The 22,052-nt window shown below is 42.6% G+C and overlaps 2 protein-coding genes across 2 annotated transcripts in view; one reads left to right on the top strand and one right to left on the bottom strand.

The window, feature by feature from the left end:
- ATXN7 (ataxin 7) overlaps nucleotides 1–11,036 on the bottom strand; it is a 138,066-nt gene extending 127,030 nt beyond the window's left edge. Inside the window, exon 1 of the mRNA XM_045991241.1 lies at nucleotides 10,989–11,036. The gene's annotated coding sequence lies outside the window, so the exon portion shown is untranslated. The remainder of the gene's footprint in view (nucleotides 1–10,988) is intronic.
- Nucleotides 11,037–11,067: 31 nt separating this feature from the next.
- THOC7 (THO complex 7) overlaps nucleotides 11,068–22,052 on the top strand; it is a 22,910-nt gene continuing 11,925 nt past the window's right edge. Inside the window, exons 1-2 of the mRNA XM_045991249.1 lie at nucleotides 11,068–11,175; nucleotides 11,332–11,370. Coding sequence (XP_045847205.1) covers nucleotides 11,352–11,370 — 19 coding nt within the window. The 5' untranslated portion in view covers nucleotides 11,068–11,175; nucleotides 11,332–11,351. The remainder of the gene's footprint in view (nucleotides 11,176–11,331; nucleotides 11,371–22,052) is intronic.

The following is a 22,052-nucleotide window of genomic DNA, read 5'->3' as shown; positions in this document are numbered from 1 at the left end:
AGGCCAGACTGAAGGGCTCCAAGAGGTACTTCAAAACCAGCCAATCATGGCAAGAAGAGGTGGGACAAACTGGCTTCTCATCTGGCTATCTATGGGGACATAAAAAGAGGCCGGCCTCCAAAGCAAGAATAAACAAAAGTGGCAACTAATGGCCAAGGTGACCACTAGATACCTCCATGACACACCCATGTTCCAACATATATTCCCCCATCTCCAATTCAGCCCAGAAACCTAAGAAACCAGAAGAGAGACTTCTCCAGTTGGGAAACCAGTGTTCTTGAACCATTTGCAGCAAAGGCACAGGTAGTCAGAATACCTAGGTTTTCCTGCCAACAGTCCTATGTTGCAGGGGAAATTGCTTACCTCTTCTAAAACATATGCTCAGCTGAAAATTAGGAAAAATATCCTTGTCTTTGACTTCAAAAGATTGTAAAAGATAGGAGTAGATACGTGAAAATGATCTGAATAAAATCACATGTATTTGCACAACATTTTACCACTAGAAACATGGGTTAATAGCTAAAGGCTATTGAAATGTAGGTTGTTCCTTTGACCCATAAACTGTAAAGCCAAAAATATTCATTTTAAAGTATTAGCAAGGTTACAAAGCTGGAGAAGACGGAAAAACAGAAGCAGGGCAGTGTGGGAACATTTAGAGCAGGGGCCAATAACTGAATTTATCTTACTATGTCCTAAGAGAATCACTATGCACTAGGTAAAACTGTTCCTAACAGGAACCCTGTTACCAATAAATGGCTAAATTATAGCACATATGGTTTTCTTTTAAAAATCAGGGAAATGGGGTGCTGGCTGGCTTAGTTGGTTAAGCATCTGATTCTTGATTTCGGTTCAAGTCATGGTATCAGGATCATGAGATCGAGCCCCATTTGGACTCACATGAGGCACGGAGTCTGCTTGAGGTTCTCTCTCCCTTTGCCCCTTGCCCTCTCCCCTCTAAAATAAATAAATCTTTAGAAAATAAAAACAATAAAAATCAGGGAAATGATAGAAAAGAGCATTATGTAAAAAAATGGATAAATATGTATTGCTCTTGGAATGATAAGCACTTATTATTGGAAATGGAAATAGATGGTGGAGTTACAAAAGTGTTTCTCAAACTGGGGCTTAAGAACCTTTAGAGGCATGTGAGGTTGAGAGGGAAAGGGGTGAACCACAGGTCATCAGCATGTTGCAAATAGTAAATGTGATCAATAATGCACACAGGAGCTTGCATGAATGTTCAGATAGTGGACATCTGTTGGGTTTTATCAGCCTTGCATTCACTCCCCTGCTGGGGAATAAACCACACGTGCCCCCCTCCCTGCCCCCACCCCAAACCACCACCATCAGTAGGTACTTTCTTGGTGAAGCAGGAAACAAGGCACCTTCCCAGACCCAGGCTGACCCTAAGAGATACACTCTCAGCAGAGGGTGGAGTTACGAAGAGTTGGGAAGGTTAGTAAGGCCAGCACCCTGTGAAGACTGTGCACTGAGACCTGGTTCTTCAGCTCTATAGTCAATTCAGGGAGCTACACCACATCCTTCCAGTAACCTCCTTTTTTGCTTAGGGTACTCTGATTTTGTTTCCACTGCTTACAACGAAGACTTTTAGCTGATTCACTATTATTTTCGATCTAGGAGAATCTATTTTCTTAAAGATTTGGGAGGTGGAATTTGACAAGTAATTTTAAAATATTAGTTTTATGGTGAAACAATGGGATGTATCATGGAGTAGAATACAGAATTCATGTAAAATTTTTGAGATTCCTAAAGATATGCCCCCCCCCCCCCCGCCATGCAAATTTCTTTAGCAATGGATTTAAGCACTGGTACAGGGATAAACCTTCCATGACTTTTAGGATCTGCCCCTAACTAGGTAAAAGATCTAGGGCAAGTTACATAATCTCCCTAAGGCTCACTTATCACAACTTTAAAATGGGAGTCATAATTGTACCTACTTCACAAAGCTGTTATCCCAAAAGATACCACAGGGAAGCACTTAACACTATGCATCACCATAGAGTTAAAGAAGGGTTAAAGAAGGGTTAATACACAACAGCAAAGGGCATACTGTTCCCAAAGATGGTCACAACAATAAAGAAGGGCTAAAGAAGGGTTAATACACAACCGTAAAAGGCATACTATTCCCAAAGATGGTCACAACAATACTGCTGCCCACTGCCCAGTAACCCACCACCCCCCCAACTGCTGTCAGCATGACTTATGATATGTACTTTGCAGCATCTTCCATCAAAAGGTGGTGTCTACTTTCAGTCCTTGAATCTGGACAGAGGGGTGTGGTTTGCCTTGACCAACACAATCTGGCTGAGTGACCCTGTGTGACTTCTAAGCGTAGGCCTCAAGAAGCCTTGTAGCTCTCACCTTGAAACACAACATCTCTGTGTGAAGGTAACCCAGTCTAGCTGCTGGAAGAAGAGATCGTTTGGTGGTCAGATGAGCTGTCCCAGCTAGATCCCGAGACCAATCAGCTCTGACAGGAGACTTAGATGTAACAGCCACATCAGGGACCTCAGGCTAAACAGGAGCAGTGGAAGAACTGTCCTGCCCTAATTTTGTGCAAATAAATGGTCATCATTTTAAGTCACAAAGTTTTAGAGTGGGTTCTTCTTACTCTGCAATATGTAATTGATAGGTACACTTCATCAATTATCATAGTAGTTCCACATTTTTTTATTCCATGCATTTCCTAAAATTTTCTACAAACAAACCCAAAGCCCCAGTGTTTTCGAATGAGTATGTCACAGCCAGATGGTGGTTATCCTTCTCATTCTTCACGGCCAGGTCAATGTTTCTAATTTCATAGAAACACTGAAATGTATCTCAGAACTTGGGTGTTTAGAGTGGAAAGTAAAACATATCCCCAAACAAAATAACTTAAGTGAAAATTTTCTAAAATTATCACAGGTACACCACAAGGATGCAGGTGCACGGAGCTGAGCTAAGACTGAGGTAACCAACTAAGAGGAAAAAAAGTGAAACAAAATTGCTATGATTCATTCAAATAGTAGAAATCAGAACAGATTCTCCCTTTTAACAGTTTCTGTACCTGACATTTTCTTCCATATTACTTTAAAGATGACCAAAACCCTCTTTTAGAAGTTCACTATCACTGTCAAGAGGAGGCTTGCTTAGGTCACCATTCATTCAACAAATATTTAAGGAGTACCAATTCTGTAAACACCAGTGAGTTGTCAGCCCCTGAACACTTTTTCTGATAGTGTACACAGAGATAGTATGCTAAAGGGAGCATGGCTGATGGCTAGGTGAACCTAAACCACACTCCTGTCTTGGTCAAGGTACCTAGTCTAGTAGCTAGAGGGTTTAGGCTGGTGAATGTGGCAAACAAGGCTCTGCCTTCATGCAAGCCTCTAGAAGGAGGGAAATATTACCAGCCAATATTATTATCATCACTGTCATTACTATTATTATTATTATATACCCTTACTTGTCCCACCACTTCTTCCTCCTTAGCTACTGCTAAGTATTTGGAACTCTGCTAAGCACTTGCTTCGTTTAATCTTCACAACTTAGCAAGGCATTGCCTACATTTTCATGCATTCATTCATTCACTCATTCATTCGTTCAGCTCTACACCCAATGAGGCCTGAACTCATGACCCCGAGATCAAGAGCTGCATGCATGCTCTACTGACTGAGTCACCTAGGTGCCCCAGTTTTGCCCACATTTTACAGAGGAGGGGACTGAGGCCATAAATGGCTAAAAGTAACATAGACAGTAGTTAGTGGAGCTGAGGCTTTTAAACACTACACTATACTGCCTCCATACATATGAACTCCTTATGATTTTACAGGAATCTCAATGGAGGAAAAACTTCCACAGCAAGAAATGAGGCACAACATACTACCATGTAAATGTTTGCGTTTCAGTGAGTTTCTTCTGAAAGTTGTTATTTAGTCCTGTGTGGATTTTTTTTTTCTTGTTAGAAAAGTCTAAAAATATTCTTGCTTATTAGTAAAACAGAAAACATTTTTAAGGTATATGAGAAAGCATATTTCACTTCTAATACAATAGACTATGAAGGAAAGTAGCCATGAGAGTTCAATTAGCCACAAATAGGAGATATTTTAATTACTATATTTATTCTTCAATAGTTTTAATTTTTCCTGATTACAGAAGCACATGCTACATGAAAAGAAAAATTGAGAAACCATTTTTTTAAAAATCACCCACAATCTTATTACCTAGAGATAACAAGTTCATATTACTCAGTGTATATCCTTTAAGATACTTTCTTTTAGGTTTCTTAACCAGGGCTTTTTCCCACCTTTTTTTTTTTTAATTTTTTTAAAGATTTTATTTATTTATTTGACAGACAGAGATCACAAGTCGGCAGAGAGGCAGGCAGAAAGAGAGAGAGGAGGAAGCAGACTCCCCGCAGAGCAGAGAGCCGATGTGGGGCTTGATCCTAGGACCCTGGGATCATGATCCAAGCCAAAGGCAGAGGCTTTAACCCACTGAGCCACCCAGGCGCTCCTTTTTCCCACCTTTAAAAACAAACAAAAAACAAAAACATTAAAAAGGACACCAGGTGGCTCAGTCGGTTAGGTGGCTGCCTTGGGCTCATGATCCCAGGCTCCTGGGATCAAGTCCTGCATCAGGCTCCTTCCTTGGCATAGAGCCTACTTCTCCCTCTGCCTGTCCCTCTCCCTGCTTGTGCGTACTCTCTCTCTCTCTCTCTAGCAAATAAATAAATAAAATCTTTTTAAATGTCATTTTTAAAAAATCACACATTATACCTATTCTCATGCTACGTTCTTTCTTTTAAACATCATTCCATGTCAACAAAGATCGACCTGCATCATTTTTTTAAAATTTAAGTATCTCTATTTCCAATGTGGGGTTCAAACTCACAACCCTAAAATTAAGAGTCTGCATGCTCTACTGACTGAGCCAACAAGGCACCCCTGCATTATCTTTTTACAGACTGTACAGTATTTTACTGCATGGGTAGGTCCTGATGGACCTAATCAATCCTTCATTAATAGGCATTTAGATTACTTTCAATGTTTTGCTATTTTTAAAAAAATGGGGCAGTGGCCAGTCTGGTATACCCATCTACGCACATTTGACCGATTCTTTAAGATAAATTTCTGGATGTTGACTTGCCATTTTATGACTTTGGGTGCATATTGCCCAAATTGTCATCTAAAAAGTATGTACCAAATTTACCTTTTTTTAAAAAGGAAACCCTTAAAATTTAAGAGTAATAGCATATTTTACTACTATCTACATCATTTTACTACATAAAATGGCATAGTATTTTTAAAACATCTTATCTCTAAATATCTAAAATAACTGATGCATAACTCTGATATTACATTAGGTTTACATTTGGAAAGGGGAAGATTCTAAAATACCCAGTAACTTCAGCAAAATGTTTTGAAAAGTTACTCCAAAAAGAACATACCTGCTGCAAAACAAGCAAATTAGTAGGGAATGTTAAAAGGCAGGGAGGCAAAAAATAAGCCAGTCAGTTACAGCAATTACCAGGTCACCAAACTGCATCCCATATAATGACCAAGAGGGAAGGATAGAGAAAGAAAAGGTGAAACTAAAAGCAGCAGCCCTCAGAGCTTCAGTGATGGCCAGATGAAATTACACACAGACATACACATCTACATGTTCTGTACACATCAATTCTGGAGCTAATCTCCAGGGGTTGGAGACAAGAGGAATCTTTGTGTGCTTTACTTAACCAAACATGGTTTGGTTTGGAAAGGGGGTGGGGGAGTCCAATTACAGATTTCCTTAAGGTAAGAGTGTCTAGTTAGCAGCCTGAGGGCCTAGTATCCGTTATGTCCTTTCCAGGACAAGGGGACAAGAGGAACTTGAAGCATGAGACAGCTCCAAAGGCATAGATTCCTTTCAAAACCATCACACAGGACAGGTTTCAAACATCAAGTCTAATGGAAAACTGGGCAAGGTGAGAACATTTTTTAGCAATAAATAAAACGTCATGGTGATATAATAATACATGTGCTAAGAAGGGAAGGCCACACATTATAACTAAGAACAACTAACCTGATGGGGAGTTTCATCCTAATGGAGGAAGACCGGAGCCTTAGATAATGCTGCCATACCAAAAGCATGGAATACATGAGGAGGCAAAAGACAATCTGTATGCATTGGCAGGGGGGTCATGGGGTGGGGTGGTATAGCTTGGTGAAGCCACAGACCTACAGGACTTAGGAGTCTAACATTCTTCCAGGGAAGAGGTCAGCCAACTATGGCCTATGATCAAATCCATCTGCTGGCTGTACACATCACCAGGCCAGAAGAGCTTTAACATTTTCAAATGGTTCAAACAAATAAAAACTTATTTCATGGCACATAAAAGTTACATGAAATTCAAGTGTCAATGTCCAAAAAGCTTTGGTGGAACACAGCCATGGACATTCGCTTATGTCTCTGGCTGCTTTCTAAATACACTGGTAGGGTTGCACAGGTGCAACAGAGAGATTGGGGGGTTGGGGGAAGGGGATGCTGACAAACTGGAAAATGTTTACTATGGTGTCCTTTCAGAAGTTTGCTGATCTCTGTTCTAGGCCATAAAATCATGTAGTTTTTGAATGGATCATGGCTCCAAACCTGTGCACACTTGTTGGTTTGGCCCCCGAAAAAGCCAGGATTTAGACATAACTTGCCAGCCTAACAGAGAACACAACCCCACTACCAAGAACAGCAGACAGGTCTAATAGGTCCTACAGATGCTGGGCTACCTGCCCATGGTAACAAGAAAGATGTGAAAGGCTTTTATGGGTTGAAAGCAGGATGATCCCTAAAGGCTTTTATGGGAATATTCCAAAAGAATATACTAGCTCTTCCTTCAAAAAAGACAAGAATGAAACCATTCTCAAGATGGCTACCACATTAAATTTATACTAGGGGCCTAGGATTGAGCAAAGCCTTTTGCTTTTATTATCTCATCTAATGCTCACCTCCTCCAGACTCAGGCTGGCTGGCTCAAGCTGAGCACAACCAGAAAGCTGAGGAAATGGAAGTCAAACCCAGTAAGAGCTTGTGTTCATACCACTACCCCACTCAAAGGCAGTAGACATGAATGCTCACCACGAATAAATGAAAGGGGAAAAAAAAAAAAAAAAAAGACCACAGAAACAGTGGAAACAAGTTTGCTTTTATAGCCATAAGCATTACAAGTATTTTATTCATATCTCTTTTCTTACTCATAATACCTTCTCTTCTTTCAATGCTTAAAGATAGGAAAATACAATTCAGTTCTTCCAGACTCTTTTCCCTGTTGAGAAAAAAAATCGATGTAGGTATCCAACTGCGGAGACATTTCAAAGATGCCCGAATTAGACAAAGTTACAGGTAGCTTCTACTAATGAAATCCCTGGAGTACCTATGAGGGTTCCCAACACAAGGAGGTTGAGTAGACACATTCAGAGACAATGGGCTGGAAAGTACAAGTACAGTTTTTTAGTTTAAATTTTTCATTTAAATTACAAGTGAAGAGCAAAAGTTAAATGGAATCTTACACAAAGACGCAGCTATGATACTGGCAGGCTGCTACTGTCTCTTCCTGCCCAGCACCCATGTCTTCACCTTTACCAAACGTGCCACCATCTTCCTTCAACTTTCCCCCTGGATATCTACAAAGTAAGGACCACTTAATCCTAACTCATTTTTGAAAACCTAATCTTTAAAAAAATGTTTCAATCTGTTAATATTTCCATTATTATTTGGGGACTAATATGTATCATTACCATGTACCATGTTTATACATGTTCATTCCTGTGTTGATTAGTGGTTATCGCATCTAGTTCCCAAGTCCTTAATATCGGCCAAATGAGGAGTTGAGAGGTTTTTTTACACAGGAAACTTCATTCCTGCTCCTTACGCCTCTACTGCCACAGGCTTTATCCAGATGAGGAACTGGGAGGGCCAGGTAAGTTAAGTAGCTACAGTGAATGAAAGAAGCCAGATTTGAACTTCTGTTTTGATGAGAAACTTCTTCCCACCATGCTCTGCTGTTTGGCCAAGGCAAAAACACATTTCTCAGAATGATTACTTCCCAGTCGCATTTCAGATGTGCTGGAGAGCCGTAAGAGAGTGGCGCAGGGTGAACCATTTTCTCCAAGGGCTGGCTGTCAAGATCAAATCTCTGCTTATCAACCATCAATCTATCTGCTCTAAATTTTTTAAATTTAAAAACAGCCACAATGCACCCAGGACTAGCATGTAAAGCCCTTTATGTGTGTATATGGTTTATCAACTAACAGGCAATGCTTTGCTGTGGCAACAAAATGGAAGTGTTTTTGCACCTCTAAGACCACATGTCTAGGCTAAAGACAACTTTAAACAGCAAACACTGGGGGAAAGATATGTATTTCCTTTTCTCTTCCCTTTAAGGATTATTCTAACTCCTATTTTATTCAATAAGAACATAACTCTAACATTTTGGGGCTCTAGACCTCTTTTATAACACAACCACAGACTTTTTTCCTAGAAAGACACATATACACAAAAAAGTTTGGTCACAACTACAGAGAGTTCAGGAGTCTCTCGAAGCCCATTCATGGACCCCCTAGAGGTCCAAAGACACCAGAACAACATTTGCTCTAAAAACATACTGCAAGAAATGTCTATATCATTTCACAGGCAGGGTAAAGACATTAGAGCCAGCTCTCTCATCATCCTTTATCATTTCAAAAGGCTAATATTAAATAAACACTCAAATTTCTGTAACTAGACTCCCATAGTCTCCAAGAAACCAACGATCTAATGACAAAATCACCAAATCTAAGATTATGTAAGTTCAAAGTCCAAATCCGTTTTGTTACAGCTCAGAATCTGCTACTTCTTTCTGCCCAAGATTTCCCTATAAATGAAAGAAACATTAGTATGGCCTAAGACTTGAGTCCTTCCTAGTTTAACATTCACAAACATATTAAGATATAATCATATGAAAAAAGACTACTAAAATTTACTAAAACATGTCATTTTACTATACATGATATTAAGAAAAGTCAATTAAGAGAATTCTTAAATGTTCAACACATAGATCTTTATCAATGCAGTTGCAAGTCAAATTAAATAGTTGGCAAAGCAGATTTTTTAAAATTTCACAAAGGCTCAAATTTGGATGTGTTTGAACCACTTGGATCAAGAACTTTCAGAAATGTTTATTTTTTTAGGTATATCTCAAACTTTAAACTTTCAGATCTCTCCTGTTCTTACTGCTTTACAAAATTTCTTGCATTGTCTACCATATTTTTAAGTTACAAAATGAACATATAAAAGTTTTTGTCCAGAACTCCATCTATGAATATGAGATAGAATGTCTCATGAAAATTTAACAGTTACAAGGGGTAGTGATACTCTGCTATAAACAACACTAAAGATTATTTTAAATCACTAGATACTGTTTCAAAATCATTATATGATAAGGTGAAGTAACAAGTAGTTTACACAGAACATCATTTCACCCCTTGACGATTATCTTTTAAACAACAACCATCCCCACCAAAATGCAGTTGAAATATATAATCAATGGACACTCTCAATTTACAGTGTGTAGTACCTAAGACTTAAAGTATGTCTCCCTTTCGTTAGAGTATTTTCTCTCCTAAAACCAAGAAAATGAACCCGGCCTGATGCCCATGCACACACAGAGTTTTTAAGCCAGTATTATTTTAGGCCAGGGCGGGCTTCACACCCTTGGGGAGGTCAAATTATAACACAGAATCTTCACTCAAAGTAATTTTTTGGGTTTTGTTTTTGTTTTTGTTTTTGCCTTTGTGCCAAAAATCAACGGTGCTAATTCTTTAAGAACGTTATTGAAGTTTCGACTTCATACATGTGAAAAAAATTTTACATATAATATACCGATATCAAGTTAGAAGTTAAACACATTTCACTGTCATCCATTCGCATTTACAACTCTTTCCTCTTTGAAAGACCTAAGAGAAAACTGGGAGAAATGAACCCAAGTTTCGCAAGGAAGAAACAACCAAATCCAACGCACGTAACTGCTTCAGCCCGGATTTGAAGAGTCAGGGTACTTGGGGGGAGGGGGGTAGAGGGGAGACAGGAAAGCTGGAAAATAACTTTATGTTCAACAAATTACCAAACCTGGGTTAAAACTCAGACACGCGTCTTCGGGCTAACTGAATCTATCCCACTGGAGATCAAATCAACTGTACTGGTTCTTGTTTCCTCTCGCTCTCACCACCTATATGTTGCCATTTACGAGAAACTCATCGAAGTTGAATCAAAGTGACTTTTGGGAAGAGATGCCACTATGATCTACACTGCGCTGCGGAAATGTGTAACTCTACACACAGGGCAACGTTACTCCTTCAGCACCAACCCCCCCCCCCCCCCCGCCTTCACTTTCAACTTCCCCTTAAGATGGGGACAATCACATAGCCATTTTTTTTTTTTTAATCAAAGAGAAAAAATAAAACACCCCATCCAGATCACCGACGGGCTCCCGGCGTCCCGGAGGGTCGGCGGGCACCGCGCTCTCAGGTCGCTCCGACAACTCCTGAGGGAGGTCTCCAAGTTTCTCGTCCCCCTCGCCGAGCACCCGCCAGAGCCAGGGAGGGAAGGGGGCGGCCCCAAGGGCCGGAACCGCGCGACCTGGAACCCGGGGCCTTTGAGGCTCGCAGACCGCGCCCGGCGCAAGTGGGGGCGTTCGAGACCCGCCCGGGTGCGCGTGGGCGCCAACTTCGCAGGGACCCTAGCACCGCGCCCCCTCAGTGCCCTTAGTCCTGAGCGCCTCCCGGGCCAGCCGGTCCGGGCGTCCCCGCCGTCCTCCCCAATCTCCCCCCAGCCAACCCCGCGGAATGAGCCCACCCCGAGTTGAGCCAGCTGGGATGCGGCGACCGGGACCACGGTCCCCTTCCCCGGGAAGGCGCGGGGGACGCAGAGCCGGGCGGCCCGCAGCCCCCGCAACCCCGGCGGCGGCCGGGCGAGCTCACCTGGCGGCTGGCGGCGGCCTCCGGGGCGGCCTCTGGGCGTGGGCCGGGCGGGGGCGGCAGGGGGGGCGGCGGGGGCCCGGGCTGCAGCCTGGGCCGCCGCCGCCCGCTGGCCTCGCCCCCCACACGCGCCGGCCGAGGCCGCCCCCGGGCAGTGTGGGGAGCGCGGAGAGCGCGGGGAGCGCTGATTCCGCGGCGGCGGCGGCGGCGCAGCGCGGCTCAGGCGTCGGAGCGGGCGGCCGCAGGCGCCGCCGCCTCCTCCTCCATGGCTGTTTACCCGGCTGCATTGTGGGAGTTTGACCTCCGCCGCCGCCGCCAACCGCCGCCTCAGCTTGCGCCGCCGCCGCCGCCGCCGCCGCGCACGCCATGGGAGCCGTGACTGACGGTGAGGTCCGCTCGCCGCCACCCGGGCCCGTTTCCCCGAGCCCCTCGGCCGCCCCGGCCTCCTCCGAGCCCCCCGGCCTCCCAGGCCGCTTCCGGGAGCCCCTCGGCCTCTGCGATCGGACCCCGCGGGGAGCCGGCCTTTCCCGGACGCTTCTCCGCGGGTCCTTCGGGCCTCTCGCCGGACCCCTGCTCCCCCTGGGAGCCCCTCGGGCTCTCGACCCGCTCTTCGGAGGCCGCGCCAGGCTTGCGGAGGGTGTGCTGGGAGGATGGTCGGGGGGCTGGGAGCACACGTGCGGGGGGGGGGGGCGGGAACGGTGGCAGCGGTGCGTGGGCGGGTGGTACCGGGAAGGGGTCCAGGCCATTCGCGTTTGTGATGAGGGAACACTGGGTGAGAATATGGGGTCCGAGGAGTGGCGAAGGGGAGGAAGAGGTGGAGACCCTACCCCGGTGGTCCGAGGTCTGGAGGGTGGGCTGGAGCGTGTGGGAACTTTAGGGATGGGGTGGAAGTTTTGGGCCAGGCCCGGACGAAGGGAGAGGTCCCAAGACGCGGGTGCTAAGGGTGTCAGCGTACACAGGGTGACGCCTGGAGGACTCTTCTGGACAGGTGGGGAAGGGCCCCCAGACAGTGGTGTGGATCGCAGTGAGGCCTGAGAACTAGCCCCGGACTGGAGGTAGGAAGAGGGAGTTAAGGACAGTATCTTAAAAGGATAGATGTGAGGTGTCTGGAGGGCAATCAGAGGTGCAGTGTGCATGGGGGGTTTAGGAGGAGCCAGTGTAGGGATGAGGCCACCTGGGGTAGATAAGACAATAAAAGATTTGTCTGTGTTTATGTGTTGGGGACGGTGGTTTGTTGGCAGGAATGGGAGGAGGGTCGCCAGGCAGAGATGGGGTTTGTGGAACGTTGTGAGGATAATTTAAGGCAGGTGGACCCATGTGTGCAGAAACCCAGGATCTGGTGACTGAGAGCAGAAATAAAATAGGGTGCCACCTTGAGGAAGGTGGACAGGCAGGATGGGGGAGATGGATGGAGGGAGAACCTAAGAAAGTATTAGGTTAAGGAGGAAGGAAGTCTTTTAACATCAGGAAAGGGGATGTCTAGGGCTGCTGTATTTGAAGAGAAGGTGACCAGTAAGGGTAGATGCCTGTGGAGAGGTCGATTCTGAAAAGTTGGGGATGGACAGGATCTCCACATTAAAGGGCCTGCAATGGGAAAAAGAGGATAGGCCTAAATTTGTGATAACAAGTAATGAAGTGGGAGGCTCTTAAAGGTCCAGGAACTTCATGGGAAATTATAGCTCTGCTTCATTCCAGTTTCATTTATCCTGTCTAGGCTAGTCCTTGGGATTACAGTCCAGAACCAACAGGCAAGACCTTTTCTCCCCTCTTAGGTTGCAGTCTGGTGGAAAGACACCTTGGATAATTAGTTGTATTGGTAGCAAATGTTACTGCAGGGAAGTACAAGGTTGGGGACTGTGGGATCATGTAACAAAGATTGCTTATGCATTCTCAAAGATTAGCTTCCCTAAGACAGTTACTGTTCATCCCGTTTTTGAGGAATAAATAGTTGTATTTGGACTGGTGTTCCAGGTGGGGAACTACTTGTGCAAAGGCCCCCAAATGTTGGAAAAACTCAAAGTTGATAAATATTTTCTAAAATTTAAAAAGATATTTCCAGAGATTTCTGAGGGCAGTGGGAATCCGTTTTTAACATTGGTGTTGTGTGATCAGAATTGCGTTAAAAACAAGAAAACAAAAACCACCACCACACTATATGGACTATGTGAAGAATGATGAGGGGAAGGGAAGAGGAGTTCAGTGGTCTCTAAATGTAGTATTCATCATGTGTCAAGGAGTATTCTAATTATTAACTCCAGTTTACAGATGAAACTGGGACACAAGGAGGTTAAGCAACTTGTCCAAGTTTGTGCAGTTAGTAAGGTATAGAGCCTGAGCTGAAAACCAGGCAGTCTGGCTCCAGAGTTCTTGCCCTTTATTACTGTGCATCCAGTCTCTCGGTTACTGCTGCCCTAGTCCCAGTAAGAGATAATGGGAACTCAGACAAAAAGGACATACAGAGAAGTAGAATGTGGTAGAATATCAGGACTTAAGCAGGTGAGTGGATGTTAGAGGTCACAGGAGTGCCCACTCTGCCCCTTACAAGCTGTCTGATCTTCTATAGGTTAATCTCTTTGAGCCTCAGTTTCATTCTTTATAAATGGGGATAATAAAATCTATCTCATAAGGCAGTTTAGAGGTTTAAATGCAATAAAAGTTTTAGTGCTTTGCATTGAGTCTGACATGCAGTAATGTTCAGCAGATACTATGAAATGTAAGAATTGGTTTACTCGTCTCTCCTTCACTTTCCTTTGATTAGGGCTGTGCCTTCTTCATCTCTGTATTTGCACAGATTGACCTTTCCTGGCTGGTAACTGCTATTTCTTCAAGACTCACCTCAAATATTCATCTCATTTCTAGAAACAGTTGATCTTTCACCTATTAGCCATGTTATTTTATGCATATTACTGTTGTAGCACTTAATACTTAATTTACTTAAATGACACATTCCAGAAAATATTTAAGGCAGCTCACCATAATGTGAAACCATAAAAAATAAATGCATGAGAAAACAGGGCAAAAAGAGCATTGAAAGGAAGGAAAACGAGGACATTAGAAGTGGGGTGATCCTCAAAATGCAGTGGGTAAAATCTGGTGCATTAGGCAGCCAGAAGTGACTCTTGGTTCTCTCATAGTTCATACCAAGGGGCAGGACCTAGTCCTCTGTGTGCTGTTGTGTACAGGAGAGAAGGCAATGTTAGATACACAGTACAAGCAGTTCTTTGTGATTAAAACACTAGAGATGAAGTTGTCTCTAGGGTCCCCATAAAGAAAAGCTAGTGTCATATCCTTAACCTCTTATCAGCACTGTTGATCATAGGGCTGTTTCCTAGCACATCCCTGACTAGGTCAGAGAAGGCTAAATCACAATTTAGAAAGGCATCCTAAAGCCAGTAGGTGGTTTAGCTGAATACTTCTGCTGCTCTGCCTTCATTCAGAGCAAGACTGTTGTTGTTGTTGTTGTTGTTAACTTGTCTTAAGAATACTTGGGTCACAGAAGAGTGGATGAAGTACAACTTTTTCAGGCAATCCACAGTAAACATGGTTTTTCTCAACTGGGCTTTTGGTAAAAAGCAGAAATGAGTAGTGGGTATGATAGGTCAGCAGTATATTGTATACCTTCTGGGCCCAATTCAGGGTGCTGTCTACAGCAGTAAACTACGAAGGAAGCCCCGACTTCTGCTTGGGGGACAGAAGCAATGGTGTGCAATCAAATAAGTAATAAGATAGTTTCTGAGAAAGAACATAACTAAGTTCTGAAATGACCTAAGTTCTGAGAATGAACTGGATGGGATATGAAAGACCATAATGGGGGAGGGCTGCCAAAAGTCAGATAGACTTCTCTGGAAAGTGACCCTTAGAGTAAGGCCTGAAGGCGTCAACCCCTACCATAGACTTAAGGAAAGGATTCAGAACAGGTTGCAACTAGTGCAAAGGCCTGAGGCGAAAATAAGCTCTGCCCTTCGAAGAAGATAAGGAATAAATTCAAGGAATAAGATAAGGGTTGGTATCCAGGTGCGTCTGGAGGGGTGTCAAACCAAGGTGGTCAGAGAAGTAAACAGGAGCTTGCCCAGAGCTACCTAAGCCAGGGAAAGGAGATTGGATTGTCTTCTGTGGGGACTTACAAATATGATTAGAGGATTTTAAACAGAAAAGTTAGTACTTTGTGATCATTCTGGGTTGCTGTGTAGAGAATGGATTCTAGGAAGGCAAGAATGGAAGCAGAGAGGACAGCAAGAAGGGTGGGTTTGGATTAGGATGATGGCAGCAAAGAAGACAGGAGTGGCCTGAATAGCTCAGCCACCCTGAAAAGTTCTTGAAGTACCAGTACTTGTCTCTGGAGCTTAAAGGACAGCTAATGCCCTGTTACAAATTTGAGGTGCCTGGCAAGATGCTGTGCCCTCACATAATCCTTCCCTATGGGTTTGCCTGTCCATTCAGACAGGGAGCTCGTAGAGGAGAAGGTCTTTATTCCCTGCACCCTGTACAAGAACATTTCGGTGCATGTGAGGAACTGCTCTGCTCAGAGGGAAGGAGAGAGACATGATATAGTTTCCATGGATACAGAACTATAGATATTACCACCAACACTACCATTTCATAGATGGCAAAATAGAGGTCCTAGGAAGTGAGTGTCACATAGCTAGTTCTCGGCAAAGCCAGTTTCTCTCCTCCCCTGTTGTGACTCCAGCATATTGGGTAACTGAAAACAGTTTGGATTTTTGTTTTGTTCTGTTTTAAAGATTTTACTTATTCATTTGAGAGAGAGCACAAGCAGGGGGAGAGGCAGAGGCAGACTCCCCGCTGAGCTGGGAGCCTGACCTGGGGCTCAGTGTCAGGATCTGGAGATCATGACCTGAGCCCAAGGAAGATGCTTAACCATCTGAGTCACCCAGGCACCCCTGAAAAACAGTTTAGATGTTGTCACTGTTAACTTAAACTATGTTCACAGTTTGTATTTTGTATGTGTTAATTTAAAGGGTGTTAAACAGTGTTAGTACCCTGATAGGAAGCATTTCAGAGGCACTTTTTTTTCTGAGAAAGAGAAGGAGAATCTTAAGCAGGCTCCGTCCCCAATGGTGAGCCAACACAGGGCTTAATCTCATGAGATCATGACCTGAGCCGAAATCAAGAGTGAGACACTTAACCAACTGAGCCATCCAGAAGCACTTTTTGCAGTACAGAGAACATTAGGTACTGTGTACGTACATGGATGTGCCAGAGCACAGATGTGGGGTGAGAAGGAGATGGCAGGGAGTAGGGTGTGGCCGTACATTCCATTGAATAGAGCTGGTTGGTTTTGACCGTATTTTTTTTTTTTTTTAGTTGAGGTAAAATTAGTATATATCATTAGTTTCAGGTGTACAACATAATTTGATATTTGTATGCACTACAAAGTGATTGTCATGATAAGCCTAGTTATCCATCACCATAGAATTGACCCACTTCCCTTATTTCGCCTACCCTGCAATGGCCCTGTCCCTCTAATAACCACTAATCTGTTCTCTGTATGGGGTTTTTTTGTTTGTTTGTTTGTTTGTTTGTTTGTTCATCTGTTTTTTAGATGCCACATGTGAGTGAAATTGTATGGTATTTGTTTTTCCCTGTCTGACTTGTTTCATTTAGCATAATACTCTCAGGGTCCATCCATGGTTTTGCAAATGGCAAGATTTCCTTTGTTATGGCTGAGTAATATTCTACTGTATATATGTTTTTGTTTTTTAATTAGAAATATAATGTTTGGATATATGCCATTAAAACTTAAAATAGGGCGCCTGGGTGGCTCAGTGGGTTAAGCCGCTGCCTTCGGCTCAGGTCATGATCTCAGGGTCCTGGGATCAAGTCCCGCATCGGGCTCTCTGCTCAGCAGGGAGCTTGCTTCCCTCTCTCTCTCTCTCTCTCTCTCTCTGCCTGCTTCTCTATCTACTTGTGATCTCTCTCTGTCAAATAAATAAATAAAATCTTAAAAAAAAAAAAACTTAAAATAATGGGTTTTAATATGCCAGTGACCAATATGACAGAATAATGGAACTGTGCTATGACTTTCTAATAATGTGATTGTGGATATTTTCCTATGGCAGCGGATACTACTCATCTGTAAAATGAAGGTAATAACACAAACTTCTAGGATTTCTTCAAGGGTGAAGTGTGATAATGTAGATAAAGCACTTCAAAATTGTCTATTTAATCTCTTGTCCAAACCAGGACACTCTCCAGTGTAAAAGGAACAAACAGAATGTATGGTCCTCAAATAGGAGTGGGTAAACCTTGTTTAAGGGCCTGCTGCTGCTGGGATTCCTATTTCAGTTGCTGATCCAATGTTAATCGGACCTTTGTGGTCACAGAGTTTGTTTGGTTTTTTCCCCCCCCACTAATGCCAGCGGATTTAACCACTGTGTTCCCTCAGCTCTGATCCCAGCACAGGGGTTACTGATGCAGTGCACCTTTTAAATACTGTTTCTTTAGCCAAGATAAATGGTTTTAAAAAGCAAAATTGAAGTTTCAACCTTGACTTTTTTAGCACCACACTCTAAAACACTTAAGTAAATCGAGAGAAAAACAAAAGGACCTCAATACCTTTTTTTTTGCTTTTTAAAAAAAAATTTTGCTTTAATTTTTGTTTAACTAATCGACTTTGACATTAGTAATGTATTTAGACTAGCCCTAAGTATCTCTCGAGAGATCAAAATTTTAAATGGAGAAAGCAAACCATCTTATTTACTGTTCCTTCCACTGCCTCTTTGTAACTTCTTAATATTGTTGGCCTTCAAAATTGTTTTAGTGACTTTAAGCTTCTTGAAAGGAGGGGCTACGTGTTATTTTACCATAAGTAACCTAAAACAATGAGGCATAAGTAATTCAGCTTAATGACCCAAGAGCAGTGGCCATCCAGTGATAAATCTGAAAGGAATCTGCATGCTCACGGTTTTTACATGGCCCTAGTCTCCTCCTGTTGTAGGTCAAGTCAAGCCAGTTTTCTTGTTTCTTGTTAACACATCATGGATTCATTAAAGAACACTGAATGGAACTTATAGTGCAGAAGAAATGAAGAAAAATACCTCAAAGTGACCAATAAGCTAAGTCCCCAGATAATCACTATTAGTATTTTTAAAAAGAAAAGTAATGCATGTCAGACAATTCAAGAAAAAAACACACCAAGTGACAGTGTGAAAACCCTCCCCTCTCACTTTCCATGGCTAGTCCCTCTTCCCCAGAGGTAATCACTGTAAACTGTTTTTGGTGTGCCTTTTCAGAATGATTTTTTAAGTACCTGTAAAGGGTGAAAGCCTATTCTCTCGTGCCAGACTTGTGAGTTTGAATCTAAGCTCTACTCCATACTTCCAGTGACATTTAATTTGAGCAGCTAACTTTCAGTTCCTTCACTGGTAAAATAGAGGTAGTAATATCTACTTTACAGGGCTGTTGTGCAGATTTAAGTGTAAATGCATTTATATATGTGTGTATTTACATATATACATTTGCATATACATATATACAAATAAAAGTTTTTTATATGTAAAAAACATCCTTAGAGTATTACAGGCATTACATACATGTCAGTTGGTTGGCCACTATCTATATCTACTTTAAAATTTAACGCAAACATTTACACACTCTTCTGTGATATACTTCTATAATCATACCTTGGAGCTCCTCCTACTTATGCTTTTGTATCACTGTGTAGTATTGCATTTTTAAAATTAATTCTTGGACCGCCTGGGTGGCTCAGTTAGGCGTCTGCCTTTGGCTCAGGTCATGATCTTAGGGTCCTGAGATTGAGCCCCACATCAGGCTCCCTGCTCAGCGGGGAGTCTGTTTCTCCCCCTCCTTATGCCCCTGCCCCATTGTGTGCACACTCTGGCTCCTGCACGCGTGCTCTCTCTCTCTCTCTAATAGACAAAATCTTTAAAACAATTAATTCTCTAGCATCTAAACATTTAGTTATTTTCAGTTTCTTACTCTTACAGGTAGTATTCCAATGGAGATATTTGTATAGATGTCTTCACACACCTGTGAGAATAATAGGAGACAGGTCAAAGACTACATGTATTTTTAATTTTGGTACATATTGCTACATTGCTCTAGGAGCCAGCTGTTTCAAAGTCACCCTGTCCCAAAGTGTTTAATAAATTGTCCCTTCTCGTGGTTTTCGGTTTGGATCTAGAGTGTTTAGGAACACGAAGAAGAAACCAATGGTGCATTTCTGTGCCTATAGAATTCCTTGCTAAAGTGCTTTTAGAAAGGAAACGCTAGTCTTCACTGGTAGGTCGCAGGATTGCTCTTTCCTTTTTTGTTTTTTTTTAAGATTTTATTTATTTATTTATTTGACAGAAAGAGAGAGATCACAAGTAGGCAGAGAGGCAGTGGGGGTGGGGGGAAGCAGGCTCCCTGCTGAGCAGAGAGCCTGATGGGGCACTGGATCCCAGGAGCCTGAGATCATGACCTGAGCTGAAGGCAGAGGCTTAACCCACTGAGCCACCCAGGTGGCCCAGGATTGCTCTTTCCTAAAAGCAGGTGAGATTTCTGTGCTGTGAGGTCCAGCAGTTTAGAGAGGCACACCTAAGGGTAGATTAGTCCTAAGAGGAAGTGACATTAACAGTGACACTCTTGATACTGGTTGTCAAGCCTTGACCTATCCCTAAAGAAATAAGTGTCTTGAAAGTTGGGCCACCATTATCTTCCAAATGTTTTGCTTTTGAAATATTTGCTCCAAGATGTTCTGAAAACTTGTTTTGTAATCAAGGTTTTAAGAGCTACTGTGAGGGAATAACATGGGTTTTGAAAGTCTGGGCTTATGAGAGATTGTCCTTTCTGTGATAAAATGAGAACACAGCTAAAATGGCAGTGTCCTGTGACTCAAGGCTTGGAGAAGAATGGGTCTAGTGACTGTGAAGCAGTCATTTCTTCCTGCCTCTCTGGTTATGGAAAATGAGGTATTAAAAATCTAACCCCTTGGTCTTTTTGGGGCTTATTTAGTGTCTTAAGCAATTACATGTTTTTTTCTAGATGTAGGTATAGGTCCGCATATAAGACAAAGAGGGGTTGAAAATGACAGGTAAATCTTTGCTTATCAGCATATATGTGTCATAACTGATTTTAAAGTGATTCTGAATGGCAGACATTTTGTAGATATAATTATAGCACAACATATAACTGAATCCAGTAGGAAGTCTTTCTGCAAACCTACACTCAGGTGGAAAAGCACCAGTCTTGGGGCAGATGTTAGATATTTGGGGTTAAAAGCTTTTCGGGGGTGCCTGGATGGCTCAGTTGGTTAAGCGTCTATCTTTGGCTCAAGTCTTGATCCAGGGTTCTGAGAGGGAGTCCCACATCAGGCTCCTTGCTCAGCGGGGAGTCTGCTTTTCCCTCTCCTGCTGTTCCCCCTGCTTGTGCTCTAGTGTGTGCTTGCTTGCTCTCTCTCTGTCTCTCACAATTAAATACGTAAAATCTTTAAAAGCTTTTCCAGATGGCATTGATCTTATAGTCAGTAAGGAAAGCAATCATGGCAACTAAGCAATGATACCGATAACATCATTAAAATAGTTTCTAACCCATCTTATAAAAGGTGGGCCAAGATCTGCCAGAGTTAATACTATTAGCATTTAAGTTGCTTATAGAGAGCTTCAGGCATGATGATAATTTATGAAGTTACTGTGTATAGTAAACAAAGGTTTTAGGTGTGTTCAGTCTACCACTAACTGATGAGGTACCATTAAAAATAATAATACTCGTCATCAGTGTTAGAGACCATCAACAGCCTGCCTGGATTTAGAAAGAATAAGCTGTTTTCAAACTGGCCTCTTTCCTTTTTGTCTTACTTTGTTGCTGTTTGAGCAGTGCTGTGTATTTTTATTTATGTTACTTTGGGGATTTTTATTCCCAGAGTATTTTCTAGGCCGCAGCTGTCTATGCAGTTTAAGCTAGAGATACTGTGACCTTACAATATGAAGCTTAAGAAAAGAGCAAATTTGGGAGAGATCATAACTAGGCAAAACTCTGAATGCATAATATTTACTTATATGGTTATACAGTTGTGTCCATAGATATAGACGTATCTGTATATATCTATAAATACACCTTTCATAGTGTTCACTCACTTTTTAAGACTTTTTAGGATGATACAAATTGTGGATTAAATTAACATTAAGATACGGGTAACTTTTTTTGTTGCTGTTCTCACCATGAAAAGGCACTGTGCTCCTTTGCATGATTTCATTTCCATAGTTTCACAGCTTTCCTTCCAAGTGCATATCTTATTCCCATTTTACAAATGAAGTTTTATTCCCATTTTACAGATGAAGTGAAACTTGGTCCCACACACAAACGCCCTCAAATAAAGCCTCTGTGAACTAATCAGAATTTTGGCCCCAGTTTTTTCCTTTGGCCCAGGGGTTTTGCTATGAAGAAATGCCATTAGAGGGAACTAGGCTGAACTGGGAGAAGGTCCTGGGACAGGGAATCCATGGTGCCACCAGAATTGGACCTGCCACACTCCTACATGTAGCACCTTGGCTTTGGTTCCTGCCTTTTCCTAGCCAAGTCTCTGTTCAGTCCTAAATTGTCCCAGGACTTAAAATTCTAATCTCTAATTTTCATGCTGTTTTAGCTCCTACTGCATGTTTTTTGGTAGCCTCCTAATAGCTTCCCTGCCTTTGGGCTTTTCCTAGTTACAGTCCATTATGTACACTGCCCTCAGCTTTATACTCCTAGAAAGTCTTGGTCCTGAACCACTAGCAACTCCCAGTTGCCTACCAGCAAAGTCCACTAGTATGGCATTCACTAGTGCAGACTCCCACATTCTGACCTCCATCTTTCTGTCCTTGGGTTCCAATATTTGTCCAGCCTCCCTAAGGTTCTAATGTGTTCATACATCATCTAGCCTTTCATTCCCTCCTCTGCTAAGGTTCTAATGTGCTCATACATCGTCTAGCCTTTCATTCCCTCCTCTGCTAGAGCTCACAGCTTTCTCCCTGCCTGGGGTGGACAGGGAAGGGACTTCAGCTTGCTTTTTAATTTTTTGCCCTTTTAAAATATTTAAAGTTGGTCTTTTTTTTTTTTTTTTAAGAT

Source organism: Meles meles, chromosome 20, assembly GCF_922984935.1.
Source record: "Meles meles chromosome 20, mMelMel3.1 paternal haplotype, whole genome shotgun sequence".
Taxonomy (NCBI): Eukaryota; Metazoa; Chordata; class Mammalia; order Carnivora; family Mustelidae; genus Meles; species Meles meles.
The sequence above is the reverse complement of the archived record's forward strand: the minus strand, read 5'-3'. Positions and strand labels throughout refer to the sequence as shown.